Source organism: Megalobrama amblycephala, linkage group LG17, assembly GCF_018812025.1.
Source record: "Megalobrama amblycephala isolate DHTTF-2021 linkage group LG17, ASM1881202v1, whole genome shotgun sequence".
In the NCBI taxonomy this organism is placed as follows: domain Eukaryota; kingdom Metazoa; phylum Chordata; class Actinopteri; order Cypriniformes; family Xenocyprididae; genus Megalobrama; species Megalobrama amblycephala.
In genome coordinates, this window is record NC_063060.1 from 5,868,444 (window position 1) to 5,888,601 (window position 20,158).

Consider the following 20,158-nt stretch of genomic DNA (forward strand, 5'->3'; position numbering starts at 1 on the left):
CTAGAAAAAATAACAAGCTTGTTTAACAAAATAATTGACAAAGATGTCTTGGCATGTTTTGATCTTTTGAGGAGCTTGTGTGACATAATTATTAGCTGCGTGAAGAGTCATAAAACTGTAAATACGGCCCATTGGCGCAATGACAGAATGCAATGGCATGGGCGAAGGTTCACTCTGTTAATTATTATTAAATTAGTTCTTAATTAAATTATTCATTCATTAGGAATGTGGATCTCTCGCACACAGAATCTTAGAGGATGCAGAGTTAACTAATATCTTTAAGTTTGGCCACCAACTGCTTGATCATAACAAAAAGTGTACTTTTCTTAGTCATGTTCATACAACTTATTATGTCAGTGATAGGAAGAAATCAAGAGGTCTCAGATGATGTGCCTCCTGCTCCATTCATTCGTGAGCCTCCAATTTGATCAATCCTGGACATAAGTTTGCAGTAACACCAGACTCCACTTAATCTTAATGATTTCAAAAGAACACTGAATCAAATATAACATTTTGTTATATGTAAAAATGTGTCTACCTACATGGTTGTTTAAGAAATGAAAAGCTACACACTCCATCAATTAGGGTAAAAAAAAACAAAAAAACATTTGATAATTTAAAATATACCTATTTATTTAAAGTTTAGGTTTTTAAATAGTGGATATATACCTCTACAACTACTACTTCACAGATCCTCTAAAAAAAATATAGTTCAGAGTTTTTCCTTGATATTCTTTGAATCTTTTTTTAGTTTACTTTAAAGAAGCATACTAACATTTACAGTCCATCACATGTATTATTTGAATTGGCCGTTGTAGCAAAGTTCGTTGTTTAGGAAGGAAGAGGACAAGGGTCGGCTTGACTACTGACTGCTTTATTAATTAACCCTCAACATCTGATCAGATATGGTTTTTCTAGTTTTTTAAACTTGTTACTGAAATATGGCTGTTATATATCAAGCGAACCTGCTGATTCAGATGCTATAGATCTGTCATATCAAGTCAAATTATGGCCAGACATGGTATTTTAATTTCTTACCGCAAAACAACTGCTTACTCCTTACTGTTTACATCTTCTACTGTCACCTGAGGAAGATGGTGTAAACTTGATGGTGGAGTGATTTCACCTCTCTATCTAGTTTATTAGGCTATTAGTTAAACTGAGTGGGCAGTTCTTGACCAGAACAGAATAAGCTGCAATATGGACCAGATCTTTTTCCATTTATTCTAACAAATCCCCTTCACCTCTTACATTTGTTTATTAGGTATTTTAGTAAATATGGAAATGCTTCAGCTGCCAATAAGAATGTAGAGCTCTCTGCACTATTTAACACATTTTACTACATTTAAATATATAAAATTTGTAGATTTCCAGCCACACCAAACAGAATGAGATGCGGAGGTTTATATCAGTCATATTCTCTTATAGTAAAGAATGTCATTATCATAAATCATTATTCATCATTATTCATCAAAACAAAAAAAGTCTGTTACATAAAAACAGATTAGTCTAATTTGACATTGAAAACACTGATTACCCTTAACTGCTTGTTAGTCAGACTAGTTCTTAAGACGGTTTTATCATAATTGTTTATGCAACTGGCCCCATATGCTGATTTTTGTGATAATATTCAAGGAGCTCATATTCATTGATGTTGTAGATTGTTGCCACTCATGAAAACATCAAAAGCTCATCAAGATATTTTGATACCATGAACTGTTAAAAGATTATCATGATTACAATGAGTACAACTCATTATTGTTATTATGAGTTTTACTGTTGCAAAGGTCCATAAAATCATAACATGATAACATGATGGGCCCTATAATACACCCGGCGCAATGCGACGCAAGGCGCAGCGCAAGCGTGTTTGCTAGTTTGTGTCCGGCGCCGTTCGCGTTTTCACGTTCAGCGCCACATCCTTAAATTAGTAAATGCATTTGCGCCAGTTAGTGCGCCCATGGGCGTGCTGGTCTAAAAAAGGTGTGTTCAGGTGTGTTCAGGCGCATTGCCGGCGCATTGCTATTTTAAGGAGCTGATTGGTTTATTGAACGTTACACCCATTACTCATTAAGAGAATAGGGACAACCCATTTCAAAAATGCGCCCCGGCGCACGGACCGTTTTTCCGTCGTTAAAATAGCAAAAGTGGATTTGGACACGCCCTGAGTGCACCTGCGCCATGCGCTTTACACTTTGCGTTTAGATCGTTAAAATAGGGCCCGATATCTCAGTAGAGTTATTTCTAATAGGTAAATAATACTGTACCAATTTTATTTTCTACATTTATTTTATTAGTAGTTCAGAATCAGAGAGTCATTTCCATGAAAAAGTCACTTTTTAAGCGTGTGCATAATAGTCTGAATGTAAATAGAAAAGGGCTTGCTAATAAGGTGGAAATTTAGACCTGGTTGTGAAATGCAAATTTCCCTCAAATATGTCTGGCTATATGCAAAAATCTATTTTATATAATTCACTCTACTGGTCAGTTTTAAAAGAAATATTTCAAATTTTGACAGATCTATAGGCATCACTTGAAAATGAAAACAATATGCACAGGACAATTCTATTTATATTTCTATCAAATTTATTAGGAGAATGAAATCTGCATACTTTACATAATCAAATAGGCTCACATATATCTAAAACCCCTCTTTTCTTATACAGCACTAGAAAGTTTTAATATTGAAGTTTACTTTTAATGTCAATTTTACAAACATATTGGTAACACTTTATTTTACAGTGTCCCTGTTACACATTACATGCAACTAACCTTAAATCAACCCCAATCCTAACTTTAACCAAGTAAGTAGTAAATGATTTTTTCCTATTAATTAAATACAAATTATGCTGTAATATGGACACCTTGAAATAAAGTGTAACCAACATTTGTAAATATTACAAAATGTATTTACATTTATAAACCAGAAAAGTTTAATCCTGTAAGAATGCAATTATTTGTTCCAGTTGACTATAAGCTATCATCATGTAGTTATTGCCATTTTCATCAAATTCGATTCCAGTCAATTCCAATAAATATTCCAATAATAACAAAAAGTAGTGGATATCACTACTACTACCACTACTACTACTTCATCTTATTTCATTTTAACAGTTAACAGTTATACTAATACTTTATATTCTTTGAATCTGTTTTAAAGGGATAGTTCACCCAAAAATGAAAATTTGATGTTCATCTGCTTACCCCCAGGGCATCAGGGCAGGCAAGATGTAGGTGACTTTGTTTCTTCAGTAGAACAGAAATTATGATTTTTAACTCCAACCGTTGCCGTCTGTCAGTCTTATAATGCGAGTGAATGGTCACACAGTTTATAAGAGTCAATAAACATGCACAGACGAATCCAAATTAAACCCTGCGGCTCGTGACGGCACATTGATGTCCTAAGACACGAAACGATCGGTTTGTGCGAGAAACCGAACAGTATTTATATCATTTTTTACCTCTAATACAACACTATGTCAAACTGCGTTCAGCATTCGCTTGGTGATGTCTGATCGCGCTCTGACAACAGAAGTGATGTCTGGCGCTCATTGAAGTATATGCGCAAGACATCACTGCAGTTGTCAGAGCGCGATCAGACATCACTAAACGAATGCTGAACGCAGTTGGACATAGTGGTGTATTAGAGGTAAAAAAGGACTTAGGACATCAATGTGCCGTCACGAGCCGCAGGGTTTAATTTGGATTCGTCTGTGCATGTTTATTGACTCTTATAGATTGTGTGACCATTCACTCTTATTATTTGACTGACAGACGGCGACGGTTGGAGTTAAAAATCATCATTTGTGTTCTACTGAAGAAACAAAGTCACCTACATCTTGGATGCCCTGGGGGTAAGCAGATAAATATCAAATTTTCATTTTTGGGTGAACTATCCCTTTAAAATGTACTTTAAAGAAGTACATTGACGATTACAGTCAATCACATTTATTATTTGAATTGGCTATACGGTTGATCTCCTGATGAAACACCTCTTCACCTTCCCCTTTTCTCCAGCTTATTTTGCTGTCACTTTCCAGCCCCATGCTCTTCAGCTTTTCACTTATCTGGAAGACCAGAAAGAGAGAATCAAATAAAACATCAACAGCAGCAACAACAACAATATTGATGCTATGAAAGATGCTGATTGGCTGTAATGTATTTTAAAGCAGTCTTATTTTCTTACATCATTTCACCAAACATTTCTCTCTGCGTGTTGTGTTGTTGAACCATATGAACAACTGAACACAGTGTTTAAGGCAGATACAAACCTCATTCAGGATGGCAGTCTGTATGGAAGGATCATTCAATGTGCATTTTCCATTACAGGACAATTTCAGTCTGACAATCTGTTTTTTAATCAACTTGTCATTTTCTAGAGAAATACAGTAAATACAGTTACAGTTAAAGTCATCCTCAATATAGAAGATGCACCAATAAATGAAAACAAGAAAACATGCAATCATCTTGTTTGAATCATTTGATTCTGTTAACTGGGGAAACTCACCTCCATGGCAGATAAAAGGATGCTTTAGATCACAGCTTTCATGAGCCCATTTACCAGAATTGTTTCTTGACATACTGACACATTCAGATCCTGAACTTTGGGATGGTTGACCTTCTGTCCAGTATCTGAAACTGAGATTCCCCCCATCAGACCACTGCCAAGAGTCCAGAAATAGACCAATCCAGAGCGATGCTTGATTACGGATCAGATTCTGCTGCTCTGTGCTGCTGATACTCGCCAAATCAGAGTGGTGTTTTCTGCAGTAACTCTGAGCATCTCTCCATGCCATAGCAGTCGTAATGATGTTAAAACCAGAGCTGTCTGTTCAGAAACACCAGATAAAAACCAGCCCTTATTCCAGGATCAGCAAAATCTTGGTGGAAAAATGAACCAGATCTGAGAACTCACCATTGAAACACACAAATGGGAGAGCGGTGCTGCAGCTCCCAACATACCAGCTTCCATTAAAACTATTCACACACTCTCCATCACCATTTGGTTGCCCTGAACTCCAGATACTGTACTGGGACTGTGTGCCCATAGACCAGACCCAGCGATACTCTGTTCCATTGTGGAGACCTATCCATACTGAACCACTGTATCCAGCATCCACTGTATTTACCAGCAAACTCGCGTCGCTCATGGTGTCAGCAGTGGCCAGATCAGTGAATCTCGTTCTGCAGTAACTCTGAGCATCTTGCCATGTCATGCTTTCATTCACATAGTGGTAGGAGTGGTAAGGAGACTTGGGCCCTTTAGCAAATGGAAATGAGAAACATGACTGTAAAAATCAGGGGTGAAAAAAAAAAAAAAACCTTAATTTTCCTAATAAAAAAGCATGCAGAATTGCACCAATCAAATAAAGATGCATTGCATTAACAGTGCATGAATTTTTGGTAGCAATTCATAGGCTGCATTTCAACCAGTGAATATTACCAGTTGAATAATAAAAATGACAACAACAAAATAATGAATATTATGGAACATAATTATTGAAGAAGTATATTATTGAATATTTAATAATGAATGCTTTCAGAAAGATCTTGTTGCTGATGTTCTTTTGCTAATTTGACTGCAGGTAGCCTCTGATTATATATAGTGTGGGTAAAACCCTCGTATTTTCAAATGTGTCTTAATTCAAAAGGCTCAATTTTGTCCCCATTCATTGTGAGCACAACTCGTTTGGGCAATAGAAAGGAAAGGTAAGGATATCACGTGATATACATTGTGCATCCCGCAGTAAGTGATTATATGTATTAGACACGCTAGGTAAGGGGTGCGCATCACCTTGTTACAACAGAGACACGGAGACTGAAGTAGAAGCAATCCAGTTAAGTATTTATTCACACGTAGATGAGCACAGAGTGATAACAAGCAGATATAGCGTGATGAGAGATGAATGGGATATAATACTGTCCTTTTAAACTTGCAGATGCTGGATGAGAGATGCAATGGAGGGAGACGATGGAGACACTCACACACACACAGGTAGGTTTGCACACGGGGAGACCAGGAGATGAAGGAGATGAAGGAGATCGCTGGAGCAGGTAGGTAAGTCGTTTGGGAGTCCTTAAGGTAAGCATACATATGTCGTAGTGCGAACGAGACCGGACAGTGAGTGTGTGTGAGTGTGGTGGCTTTATGGTGCTGGTGATTGCAGAGTTAATGACGTGCAGGTGGCGGTGATTAGAAGGCTGGTGATTGAGTGCGTGGGTACTGCAGTGAGGTGGAACCTGACGTGTCTGTGACAGTACCCCCCTCCCACGGCCCGCTCCTGAGGGCCGCGGACCTCGACGCCGTGGTGGTCGTCCTCTAGGTCGTGGGGCAGGTCTGTCCGGGTGATTGGCGTGGAAGTTCTGTAATAGGATGGGATCAAGGATATCATTCTTGGGTACCCATGAGCGTTCCTCGGGGCCATAACCTTCCCAGTCAACGAGGTATTCGAGCTGACCACCACGGCGCCGGGAATCCAGGATCTCATGAACCACGTAAGCTGTGCCGTCCTCCAGGATGAGTGGAAGGGGGGCTCGGCGGCTGCCACGTCAGGTTCTGTGGAGGGAACAACAGAAGGGTGGTGAGGTTTTAGTAGAGAAACGTGGAAAGTAGGATGAATTCTACTATACTGTGCAGGGAGTTGGAGACGGTAAGTGACGGGGTTGATCTGCCGAAGGATGGTGAACGGGCCAATGAAGCGGGGACTCAGCTTCTTGCAGGGCAGACGCATCCTGATGTCCCTGGTGGACAGCCAGACCTTCTGCCCCGGTTGATAGACTGGAGCGTCGGAGCGCCGAAGGTCGGCTGTCCTCTTGCGTCTGCGCAGGGCTCTCTGCAGTTGGTGGTGAGCTGAGTCCCATACCCTCTCGCTCTCCCGGAACCAGTAGTCGACTGCAGGGACGTTGGAGGGTTCCCCATCCCAGGGGAACAGCGGGGGTTGGTAGCCGAGTACGCACTGGAAGGGTGTTAGTCCAGTTGTGGCTTGATGGAGGGAGTTCTGTGCGTACTCGGCCCAACCCAGATACTGGTTCCAGGAGTTCTGGTGGCCGTGACAGAAGGTACGCAGGAAGCGGCCAATCTCCTGGATCTTCCTTTCCATCTGCCCGTTCGACTGAGGATGGTATCCAGATGACAGGCTGACGGTCACACCCAGGAGGGAGAAGAAGGCCTTCCAGACGTGGGAAATGAATTGGGGTCCTCTGTCGGAGACAATATCTTCAGGTATTCCATAATAGCGAAAAACATGGTTGAATAGCATCTCTGCAGTGGCCATAGCGGTAGGTAGACCCTCCAGGGGTATCAAACGGCAGGACTTAGAGAAGCGGTCTACCACCACCAGGATGCACGTGTGACCGTCAGACTCAGGGAGATCGGTGACGAAGTCCACTCCCAGGTGTGACCAGGGTCGCTCAGGAACGGGCAGAGGAAGTAGCTTGCTGGTGGGAAGATGGCGTGGACTTTTGGAGATGGCGCACTCCCTGCAGCCCTGCACGTACCTTCTGACGTCGTTGGCCATGTTGGGCCACCAGAAGCGTTGTTTGAGCAATGAGAGGGTCTCATTGACCCCCGGGTGACCAGTGCCAAGTGATGAGTGGGTATTGTGCAGAAGTGGAGTGCGACGTGCCCGTGTGACGTATTGCAAGCCTTGGGGCAACCCGGCGGAGTGCGTGTGGAGGCATTGGAGGAGGGAATGGTTTCTTCAGACCACTGGATAGGGTTCACGAAGATAGACTCCGGCAGGATCTTTTCAGGCTCTTCGGGCTTTTCCTCAGGGGAATGGATACGAGACAGAGTGTCAGCTTTAGTGTTCTTAGAACCAGGTCGGTAAGAGATGGAGAAATTGAATCTCAAGAAAAACATGGCCCAGCGAGCTTGGCGAGGGTTGAGTCTTTTGGCAGCCTTCAGATATTCGAGGTTTTTATGGTCAGTGAGAACTTGAAACGGATGAGTAGCCCCCTCCAACCAATGCCTCCACTCCTCGAGGGCAAGCTTGACGGCCAGGAGTTCGCGGTCACCGATGTCATAATTGACCTCCGCCGGGTTGAGCTTGCGGGAGAAGAAGGCGCATGGATGGAGTCTACTTGGCGTCCCCTGCTGCTGTGAAAGGACCGCTCCCACTCCGGTGGTGGAGGCGTCCACTTCCACGATGAATGGTAGGTCCGGGTTAGGGTGGACGAGGAGGGGAGCGGTGGTGAAGGCTCTTTTCAGGGTCTCGAAGGCGTTGGTGGCAAGTTGGGACCAGGACAGAGACTTGGGCTGGTTACGGAGTAAGTTGGTGAGTGGACTGACGATGGTACTGTAATTCTTGATAAATCTGCGGTAGAAGTTGGAGAAACCTAGGAATCGTTGGAGCTCTTTGATAGTTGATGGAGTGGGCCAGGACTGGATAGCGGTGACCTTCCCCTCATCCATCCGGATGCCACTGTGGTCAATGATGTATCCTAGAAACTGGACGGAGGGCTGGTGAAAGGAGCACTTTTCAGCTTTTAGGAAGAGGTGAAACTGCCGTAAGCGTTGAAGGACCTCCGCAACGTGGTGGCGATGTTCGGCCAAGCTCCGGGAGTAGATGAGGATGTCATCAATATATACCAGAACGAACTTGTGGAGAAACTCCCGGAGCACCTCGTGAATGAAATCCTGGAATACGGAGGGGGCGTTGACCAGGCCATACGGCATGACGAGATATTCGTAGTGTCCGGTGGGCGTGACAAAGGCGGTCTTCCACTCGTCCCCCTCACGTATCCGGATGAGGTTGTACGCGCTGCGGAGGTCCAACTTGGTGAACACAGTGGCACCGCGGAGATGTTCCAGGGCCGCTGGGACGAGGGGAAGTGGGTAGCGGAATTTGACGGTGATTTTGTTGAGGGCACGGTAGTCGATGCAGGGCCTCAAGCCTCCGTCCTTCTTTGCCACGAAAAAGAAGCTTGAAGCAGCAGGGGAAGTAGACGGGCGGATGTATCCCTGTTCGAGTGCCTCTTTGATGTATTCCTCCATGGCCTTCTCCTCCGGTAGTGATAGGGGGTAGATGCGTCCCCTAGGCACTGATTCACCCGGTAGCAGATCGATGGCACAGTCCCATGGCCGGTGTGGAGGAAGTTTGGAGGCGCGCTGCGGGCAGAAAACGTCACTGAAGGGGGCGTAGTCCGGGGGGACATCCACGGAGCGTTTCTCGACAGGGCTTTCGATAGAGGTGGCGTTCATGGAGAGAGACTTGGAGAGTGGAGACTTTGGAACAGGAAGTGCTGGGAAACAGTCGGGAAAGCAGTGATCGCCCCACTTCAGGACTTCGCCCGTGCGCCAAGGATTGTGTTGTTCTAGCCACGGGCGCCCTAGAACCACGTCAGCGGTGGATTCCTCCAGAACCAGCAGATGTACCTTCTCAGAGTGCAGGATGCCGACACAGAGTTGAAGAGGTCCCACATAATGACGGATGTTCTTACGGCTCAGGGGTTTGCCCGTGATGGAGTGAATTTGATAGCTAGTCGGAGACGGGGAGACTTTGAGGTTGAGTTGTCGGCAGAGGGCACCAGAGATGAAATTTCCTGCTGACCCCGAGTCGAGGAGCGCCACCACTGGAACAGAGGTGTTTGCAGCAGTAAGGATTACAACAGTAGTGAGTGGTTTCATTTTTTGGATAGAGGGAAAAAAATTGCACTCACCACGGGCCGAGGAGGACGGGTTGGGCATGTGGAGATGACATGCCCCGGTAATCCACAATATAAACATAAGTTCAGGGTCAGCCTTCTTTGTCTTTCATTTGTGGTGAGACGAGAATGATCAATCTGCATGGGTTTGGTGGCTGGTTCTGGAGGGCTGACGGGTTCGGACCGACGGAGGAGGTTGGTGATGGTTGACTGGCCCTGGTGCTCTAGGAGACATGACTGCATACGGGACCCCACGCGAATGGCGAGTTGGATAAAGCGTTCAAGTCCAATGGAGTCCTCGTATGCAGCGAGATGCAGCCGCATATTGGGTTCCAACCCCTGACGGAATGATGTGATGAGAGCTTGTTCATTCCATCCGCTGGTGGCGGCTAGCGTTCGGAACTGCAAGGCATATTCGTTAACAGAGAGATTACGTTGTTTTAGATTGTAGAGTTTCTCACCAGTCGATGAGTCCGTCAGAGGTTTCCCGAAGACCTCCCGGAAGTGAGAGACGAACGCCGAGTATGATCTGACCACAGGGCCTTTTTGAGTCCACAGAGAGTCTGCCCATTGCAGGGCCTTACCTTGCAATTGCGAGATGATGAACGCTATTTTAGCCATGTCGGTGGTGTAGAATTGCGGCTGCATCTCCAGGACCAGTTCACATTGGAGAAGGAATCCGCTGCATTCCTCCGCCGATCCAGAGTAGGGCGCCGGTTTGGCCATGGGACTGGCGGTGAATGCTGGTGAGGAAGCGGTGCTGGCTGGTGCTGGAGTGGAAGCGTTGCTGGAGGAAGATGACGATAGCTGTGGTGTGAGTGCTCGGCGCAGCGTGTCCATGAGCTCTTGAAACGGGTCGTTGGTGCTCATACTGTGAAGTTGTTATGGTCTGGTCTTCTGTTACAACAGAGACACGGAGACTGAAGTAGAAGCAATCCAGTTAAGTATTTATTCACATGTAGATGAGCACAGAGTGATAACAAGCAGATATAGCGTGATGAGAGATGAATGGGATATAATACTGTCCTTTTAAACTTGCAGATGCTGGATGAGAGATGCAATGGAGGGAGACGATGGAGACACTCACACACACAGGTAGGTTTGCACACGGGGAGACCAGGAGACGAAGGAGATGAAGGAGATCGCTGGAGCAGGTAGGTAAGTCGTTTGGGAGTCCTTAAGGTAAGCATACATATGTCGCAGTGCAAACGAGACCGGACAGTGAGTGTGTGTGAGTGTGGTGGCTTTATGGTGCTGGTGATTGCAGAGTTAATGACGTGCAGGTGGCGGTGATTAGAAGGCTGGTGATTGAGTGCGTGGGTACTGCAGTGAGGTGGAACCTGACGTGTCTGTGACACACCTGTTGTATTTTTCTTTTTAATTTAGTGAGTGTAGTTTATATTAGGGTATCTTTGGATATTGAAGGGGTTTTTTTTTAATTCATTGAGTGTTTAAGGGGACCTATTATGTTCTTTTTTTAAAGTCTTGTTTTTGGGGTCTACTAGGTTTTCATTGTGATGTATTGTTCATTCCTGGAAGAAAACTCAAGAGGTGTTTTGGGAAGTTCAGAAACAGTGCTTACTGATTTTTCATGTTCAAATGGCAATATTACACAGTAAAGAATGTGGAAAAACATTACCCCAACTCTGCTGCATGGAAACAACATTACCGGCAAAATGCATGAAAATACATTTTCTTGCATTGTCAGGGTTTTAGAATGAAGTTTTTAATAGTTTTCAGAGTAATGTTGTGCATGCAGATGCACTCAAATTAAATTAATGCACAATGCTTAAAATGACAGAACAGACACAACAAGCATTCTGTCTAAAGTAATTGATTTAATAAAAAAAAGAAAGAAAAAAAGGAAAAGATAAACTCACCTCCATGGCAGATAAAAGGACGCTTTAGATTACAGCTTTCATGAGCCCATTTCCCAGAATTGGTTCTTGACATGCCGACACAGTCAGATCCTGAACTCTGGGATGGTTGACCTTCTGCCCAGTATCTAAAGAAGAGGCTCCATTTGTCAGACCATTGCCAAGAGTCCTGGAACAGACCAATCCAGACCCATGAATAATATGGAACAATGCTCTTCATCTGGTTTAGTTCTTGAGCATTGTGAATAGTGGGCAGGTCTGTGTTATTCTGTCTGCAGTAGCTCTGAGCATCTGTCCAGTTCTTGAATGTCTCTACCCAGACGTATCCAGTGCTTCCTATCAGAAAAAGCAAATTAAGTATAAGGTCACAACTCTTCTTCTCAGCTAAACTGAATATTTGATAAGTTACAAACTTATAACTCACCACTGTAGCACACAAGGAAATTCGTAGATGAGCATGAGGAACTGAGCCAAACTCCATTATTGTAATAGCCACATTCATTTACACTCTTCGGTTCTCCATTAGCCCAGGCACTGTACTGTGTAAGTGTGTCTTCTCCATTAGACCAAACCCAGCGTTTCTGTGTCCCTCTCTTCAGTCCAATCCACACAGATCCGCTGTATCCAGCATCCACTGTATTTACCAGCCTGTTCACATCATCCATGGTGTCTACAGTAGCCAGGTCAGTGTACTTCTCTCTGCAGTAACTCTGAGCCTCTGGCCATGACATTCTTGCATTTATATAGTGGTACTGACGATAAACACCAGAAGTGGTCCTCAAGAGCCCTGCAAAAATGATTTTTATATATAAATTTGTTTATATACAGTATGCACATTCACTTTTCCTTGAAAAAACACATTACAAACAAATCACACCAACCTGACAGCAGCAGCAGCAGCACAAACAAACTCCCGTCCATGACTGCTCACACAGATCCTCTCTGCTGTTTATCACCACTATGTGCTGCTGTATTCTAATATGAGATGATCAAATATACATTTGTCACAATAAATGTAGGCACAATGCAAATTCAAATACTTTGAAATGCACCCCAAATGTTCTTAATTAAATTACAAGCAAAGAATCAGCTACAGAAAAAAAAAACTACAGCCCTCATTCACAGAATTCTACACATTTCCTATAGTCTCAGCATCAGACAGCATATCACACTCTCTGTAATTTGGCAGACAAAACTGGTCTAGTGAGATCTACTGTAGTCTTCAGAAACATAGTTGTGTTTACAAAGTACCAGGTTGAAGTATTGTTTTCTCTATAGGAACACAGATTTACTTCTGTTAAAATTTAAACATCAGAATGAGATGTAAAGGTTCAGTCCACATGTTATATTCTCTGAAAGCAAAAGTCTAGTTTAGAACAATCATCCAGTGCTTTTCCCAACACAAACAGGCAAACACAATACTGTATGTTGATTTTTGTGATGACAAGAAAAGTAATTTTCATATTCAAATACTGTAGCTAATTTTCATTGAAGATGTTTTTCTACTTCGTATCACATTTCTAGTTAAAACTTAATGTACCAAAGGTGACTGGTGACTGCGCTATTCTAAAAAAAATGTCAAATTTATACAACTAAATCTTCAGAAAAGCTAAAACACACTTCCCCAATACATTTCCATCCCGAGGTCGCGTTAACCGAAATTTTTCTGTCATTGAAGGAATTTTTTTTTGCAGTGATGGAAAAATCTGAAGGCCGTCCATCATTTTGACAAATTACACAGAGGCTGATGTAACTTGTAACTGTAATTCCCACCCTTGTCCAGTTGGTGGTGAGTGCGCTCCAGTGTGGCAGCAGAGCGCGAGTTCAGTCTCCAAAATAAAATGAAAATGATGCATTTGATTACACACAAGCGAGCACCAAATTTAAGTCCATTTTATAATAATAAATTTATAATACTTATACTTCCAGAATTAGGTTTCTAATCAAGTTCATTTTTAATGGTTTGTTTTGTTATTTGTCTAGCTGACTATCAAGTTTATGGTCAATGAATGGCTTTTCTGAGGTATAATGTTACGTGAAATTGTTTCCAACACTGATTGAACTGATTAGGAGGTGATACAGATTTTGGTAAGCTACTGTATCTTGCAACATATTTTCTGATGTTCATTCATGTTTATTTCATTCTGTAAAGTAGTAAAGAGGAAGGGACGATCGCGTTCACTCATGATCCGTGACAAGTGTTAAAGATAAAAACTGAAAAGTGACGCACAGTCTTTGTTCAACTTTCTTTTCATAATATAAATAAATGCATAGCCTAGGCCTATTTGCTTATCCTGTAAGCTCATGTATAAAAATGAAAATGTGGATGAAAAAAAACTATTAAACGTCTTATTATCATTAAAATATAAAAATTAACATGAGGGGTCATAATTGATTATGACGGAATTTTTATTATCCTGTCCATCAGTGTGAAAGTCTAATGCGACCTCTGTTTCCATCATATATTGATTGTGTGTCGGAGTCCTTTGAGCCACTACACATCTGTGTAACCTGTCCTACTCGACCCACTCCAAGCGGGATTTGAACCTCCGTCTTCAGCATGGGAGGCGGGTGCGCTAACAAGGGCGCTAAAGAACGCAGACTCACTAGCGTGCCTCTTGAGATCAGGGAAGTGAGGTTTACGCACACAGCTTTTACTGGCCTACGTTACACTCACCCCCCCAAACCTCTCTCCCATCCGGGTCACGGCACCACATGTAACCGGTGGCTCGTGACGCCAAGCCTTGTCAAAAGTACTGACTTCAGTTCCAATCAGTACTGAAATTTTAAAAATGTGATGTTTTGAGCGCTGTTGAGCGGATTCGTAAACACCGCTGATTGGCCATTGTGTTGACGCCCTCATCGGATATGTCTGTGATTGGCTACAATGATCAACACATGGCAGCACTTGAAAGCACACAGAAGTGTTTGAATTTGAGAGTGTTTTAAAAGCGGGAGTGTTTGAAAGCAGGCATCTATCAGTGGACTTGTCTGCGATAGACGCCTGCTTTCAAACGCTCCCATGTGTATCTCTGTAAGCGCTTGGTGAAAAGCATACTTTATGACTATTTACAACATTTTTACAGCGTTGATCATTAAAGAGTCAATCACAGACATATCTGATGAGATGTGAAATCAATGGCCAATCAGAGGTGATTACGAATCCGCTCAACAGCGCTCAAAGCGTCACAATTTTAAAATTTCAGTACCAAAAAGGTACCGAAGTCAGTACTTTTGACAACTCTATCAGGCAGCTACATGAGGTTTATAAATGAACAATTTTATGTGAATTCTACTTAACAATACATATATTTAACAGTATAATTTTTATACTGGTTACATCTGGACTCTTTGCCTTCCTTCAAATCCACACCAACCACTAACATTAACCTCCTGTATTGCTGCCAGATCTCACTAAAAACAAGCCAGCTAGTTTGATAAAACAAACCTAAAATAAGCAACTTGTTGTCAAAATAAATACTATGCCATCTCACATTGCCAAACCTCAATTTCACTTCCAAATTAGTTTAGAAATACACATTTAGACATTTGAACTCAAAATAATATAAATGGGATTTTAATTCACAACAGTAAATAAGGAAACAAATTTGGAAATACATTAAACATAAATTAACAACACTATGAACATAACAGACAGTGTGTGTGGCAAATGTAACCTATAAACTGCCCTGTTCTGTGCAATTAGTGGGTCCAGTAGAAGTTACAACCACCACGGTCTAATCATACATGTTTCTAGATTTTTTTAAACATAGCTACAAAAATCTTATATGTCAAATTAACAATGTTACATATCAAATAATGGGCACACATAAAATTTATTACCTCAAAATTGTCCTGTAAATCCTATATTTTCACACAGAGTCTTCTACTTTAGCTCATTTCTAATTGGTTAAAATGATGTTATAATTCACCCAAGTTGCAAAACGACCCACTCTATCCAGTCCTTTTCAGATAAACCCACCCCTAAAAGGCAAACTGGTTGGTCACTTTTCTTTCTGTCTAAGTGGGCAGTCCTTGTCCAGAACAGCTGAAAACCTCTGCACCTCGCATATTTGTTTATTAGATGTTTGGTAAATACGTTAATACTTTATATTACCCTAAATCTGAAAGTGCACAATTATATATATATAAATATATATATATAAAACAACTTAAAGGTGAATGACATGTGGTCTGACCCACCTGAACACACCAAATTAGTTCTATAAAAATTTGAATTAAATGATATTTACTATTAAAACATCATAATGAGATGAGGAGGTTGCGTCTGCACCATAATATATTATATTATATTGTAGAATTGAGTAGTTTTGCTCACAAGCAGGTCAAACACAATAAAATGATATGTTGATTTTTGTGATGACAAGACAAGTACTTTTCATATTCAAATAGCTCATTTTCATTGAAGAACATTTTACACATTGTATCTTGTATTATGTCTTCATGATACTTTGACATCAAAATGAAGCAAAACATGCATAGTAAAAATTGAAATAAATCCCTAGGTATCATGGTATGAAGACAATGATAAAATGTGCAGATGATTATCAAATTCATAAAGATGCCTCAGCCACTGTGATTGAATCACAACTTCTATCATCATGTTTGGTTTTGCATCATCACACTCTTATGCTGCATTCCTACTTTTTCTGAAATCCCAAAAATTCCAGCATCTTTGCCTACACTGTAGTATTAAATGCCTTTACTCATACTGTATGCAGTAGTAAATGCATACTCTTTAGCATACTGCAGAATAAGTATTAAATCACATTTTAATGTGATGCCAAGCAATGCGTAATTTTCATATTCAAATAGCTCATTTCAATTGAAGATGTTCTTGCACATTGTATCACATTACTAGTCACTTGTTTTGCGTACTTAGTTTTTGTAGCCATGAGTTCTGCTGCTATTATCATAATACATAAACATCCATTGTAAGACTTCATCTTGAAGACATACAGTGTTTACTTTGAATCAAATTCTACATCACTATTCTATTAAATATACATATAAATAGCCATAAAAAAAGCATGACATTTTTTGCGATGCAAGATATTCATATTGACATATTCATATTGACATTGTTGTGCGACACTAATATAATGTAGTATATTGATGGTCAAAACATCAAATGAAGACAATTTAGGCACATCACCAAAAAATGAAATGCGTCCATAGGAAAAAAATCTGATTAAAGAAACACTCCACTTTTTTTGATAATAGGCTCATTTTCCAGCTCCCCTAGAGATAAACAGTTGAGTTTTGACATTTTCAAATCCATTCAGCCGATCTCCGGGTCTGGCGGTACCACTTTTAGCATAGCTTAGCATAGTTCATTGAATCTGATTAGACCGTTAGCATCTCGCTAAAAAAAATGACCAAAGAGTTTCAATATTTTTCCTATTTAAAACTTGACTCTTCTGTAGTTACATTGTGTACTAAGACTGACGGAAAATGAAAAGTTGCGATTTTCTAGGCCGATATGGCTAGGAACTTGCCTGGCAAGGCCAGAATGATATATCTTCTACAAGATATATCAGTCTGGTCAGTCCGCCGTCCGTCGCGATTCGAGTCAACTCCAAACCGTACCGTGCAATCAGATTCGTTTATTTCAGTGACGCAAACAGTCCATTCAATATCAAGTCAAGTCAAGTCACCTTTATTTATATAGCGCTTTTTACAATGCAGATTGTGTCAAAGCAGCTTTACATTGATAACTGGTACATAATTTTGGCTGCACAGCAGCTCTTAAAGAATAGTGTCAATGCAGGCAGATCAAAGCACTGTTGAATAAATGCCAAGAATACTGTTGAATATCAAATGTCAAGTCAAATGTCAAGTGTCCCCAACTAAACAAACCAAAGGCGACAGCGGCGAGGAACCCAAACTCCAACAGGTGACATCAGGTGGCAAACAAGTGGCAAATAGGTGTTAAAATGGAGAAAATATATATATATATATCAACAAAGATTGCGCACAGGAGACCCGAGAGTTTGTTCCCATTCAGTCGGTCACGTTCGACGTACGTCGGACAGACTGACGAATAGGAATCTCGCCAGAGAGGCCAATCTACTTTGAGTGCAACTAAAACGAGCCAATGCACATTGTCATGCAATCATATGCATCAGCTGCTCGCCTTGCAGCGCGGGTATATAATGAGCAGCAGGTGCGTTGCATCTTCAGTTTTTCGCTTCGGAGCCGAACTACAGCAAACACGGTGGTTTCTACAAAGCGAGTGTTTGAAGACGGACTTCAACGAGCCAGCTCTCTCTCTGACTGCTCTTCTCGTCCGGTGCAGGAGGACAGCACAGCAGCGGGGCCGATTTTGTTTCTCCTCTTCTTTGCTTTTCTTTTTTGCCTTTTATTTTGAGCAAAAGCTGTTTCCCAGCTGTGAAAGCCGTTTTGACGGCTGGTAGCGGTGCGCTTAGGAGCGCTAAAAAAGCTGTTTTGACAGCTGGTAAGAGGCAGCGTCTGCAAAGAGAGTGCACACGACAGGCTGCACATTCCCTGTCTGTGTTGCAGCGGCTTTCCCCTGCGTGCTTCGGCACCTGAGAGAGTTAGTCCCTGAAAGAGCTTACACGAGTAGTTTGCGTCTTTTTAAAGATGTCGTTCTACTTGTGTGCTGCTGGATGCGGTCGTTGCCTGGCGCCTCGGGATGGTCACCAACGCTGTATCGCGTGCTTGGGCTTAAGGCACGCTGAGGCGGCGTTTGTGGACGAGTCATGTACCCATTGTGGGAAGATGACCGTCGCGGAGTTGCAGTCTAGACTCCAGTTCCTGCAAAGGGGCGGAGTCCCGGTGCCGCTGCCTCGGTCCAATCCTCCTCAGAGGGTTGCGTCGGGCGGCGGCACTGGTGACCTGAGGATTACGGTGAGCGCGCTTCCTTCGGGGAACCAACCCCCTAGGAACCCTCATCCCTCCTGCACTCCGCAGCCAATAGAGCTGCCGGGGGAGCGCGGTGTACCATCCGTATCCTTCGGAGCTCCCCAAGACGACCGGATGTCGATCGCTGCATCGGAGGGTGAGCCTGACGCTTCTGGGGATGACGATTCGTCACAGCTGCCTCCTTCGGGAGTGACAACTGTGCCGATTCAGACCCGGAAATGATGGCTATGCTTTCCCGGGACGCCAACAGGGTCGGGCTCGTGTGGAATCCTCCACCGTGTCCCGAACCGTCGAGGTTGGATGATTGGTATCTTGGGGTGGCAAGGGCTGGTTCTCAGCCCCCCACCTCAGTGCCATTCTTCCCGGAGGTGCATGAAGAGCTCACTGGCACATGGACGGCACCTTTTACTGCCCGAAACCGTGTCGGTGGGTCCTCCTCCCTCACCACCCTTGATGGCGGAGCGGCTAAGGGTTATACGCGCATACCCCCTGTGGAACGGGCTGTTGCTATGCAACTGTGCCCTAACTCCACCTGGCGGGGGGAGCCGTCTCTCCCTTCCCGGGCCTGTAAGTACTTGTCGGATCTTACCGGCAAGGCCTGTGGGGAAGCCGCTTCTGCCCTACACGCTATGGTGTTGTTGCAGGTCCATCAGGCCAAGGCACTGAAGGACCTGCACGAGGGTGGCCATGACCCACAAGTTCTCCAGGAACTTCGTGCTGCGACGGACCTCGCGCTTCGTGCGACGAAGGTCACGGCGCGGTCAGTGGGTCGTGCGATGTCCACGCTTGTGGTCCAGGAGCGCCATCTCTGGCTGTGTCTTGCGGACATGAGGGATACCGATAAGGTCAGGTTTTTTAATTCCCCCGTGTCCCAGACCAGCCTCTTCGGCGACACAGTCGAGAACTTTGCCCAACAGTTCTCGACTGTACAGAAGCAGTCTGAGGCCATCAGCCACATCCTGCCGAGGCGGTCAGCTGCTGCTCCACCACCGCCCGCAGCACCACAGACTGCCCGTCGCCGAGGGCGCCCCCCTTTGGCCGCCCCCGCTCCTGCGCCCCAGCAGCAGCAGCCTCCAGCTAAGCGGCGCCCCGTCCCTGCGTTCCACCTTGCTGCCCCGCTGTGGGTACACCTGTGGTCCCTCTGGTCCCGCTGGTGCGGTCTCTGGGAGCCTGGTTAGCGCTCACCAGTCCGTCCCGCTGGCTCATTCGGACCATCAGGCTCGGCTACGCGATTCAGTTCGCCGGCGTCCCCCCAAGTTCAAGGGCGTCCACTTCACTGTAGTGAAAGATGTCGATGCCCCTGTCTTGCGTGCGGAGATCGCAGTCCTACTGGTGAAGGACGCGATAGAGCCAGTCCCTCCAGCCGATATGAGGTCAGGGTTCTACAGTCCCTACTTCATTGTACCCAAGAAAAGCGGCGGGTTACAACCTATCCTGGACCTGCGAGTCTTGAATCGGAGCCTTCACAAGCTAACGTTCAAGATGCTCACGCAGAAACGCATTTTCGAATGCATCCGTCCCCAGGATTGGTTTGCAGCGATCGACCTGAAGGACGCGTAATTTCATGTCTCGATCCTTCCGCGACACAGGCCATTCCTGCGGTTCGTGTTCGAAGGACGAGCATATCAGTACAGAGTCCTACCCTTCGGGCTGGCCCTGTCTCCCCGCGTCTTTACGAAGGTCGTGGAGGGAGCCCTTGTTCCCATGAGAGAACAGGGTGTTCGGCTTCT

At 43.8% G+C, this 20,158-nt stretch overlaps 1 protein-coding gene across 1 annotated transcript; it reads right to left on the reverse strand.

The window, feature by feature from the left end:
- Nucleotides 1–3,863: 3,863 nt before the first annotated feature.
- Nucleotides 3,864–12,443, reverse strand: LOC125250899 (macrophage mannose receptor 1-like). The gene is made up of 7 exons (XM_048163709.1): nucleotides 12,404–12,443; nucleotides 11,947–12,309; nucleotides 11,526–11,858; nucleotides 4,916–5,260; nucleotides 4,508–4,828; nucleotides 4,272–4,375; nucleotides 3,864–4,067 (listed from the first exon to the last, which is right to left on the reverse strand). The coding sequence occupies exons 1-7, from the start codon at nucleotides 12,441–12,443 to the stop codon at nucleotides 3,939–3,941; spliced, it is 1,635 nt and encodes a 544-aa protein (XP_048019666.1). The 3' UTR covers nucleotides 3,864–3,938.
- Between the last annotated feature and the right edge of the window lie 7,715 nt (nucleotides 12,444–20,158).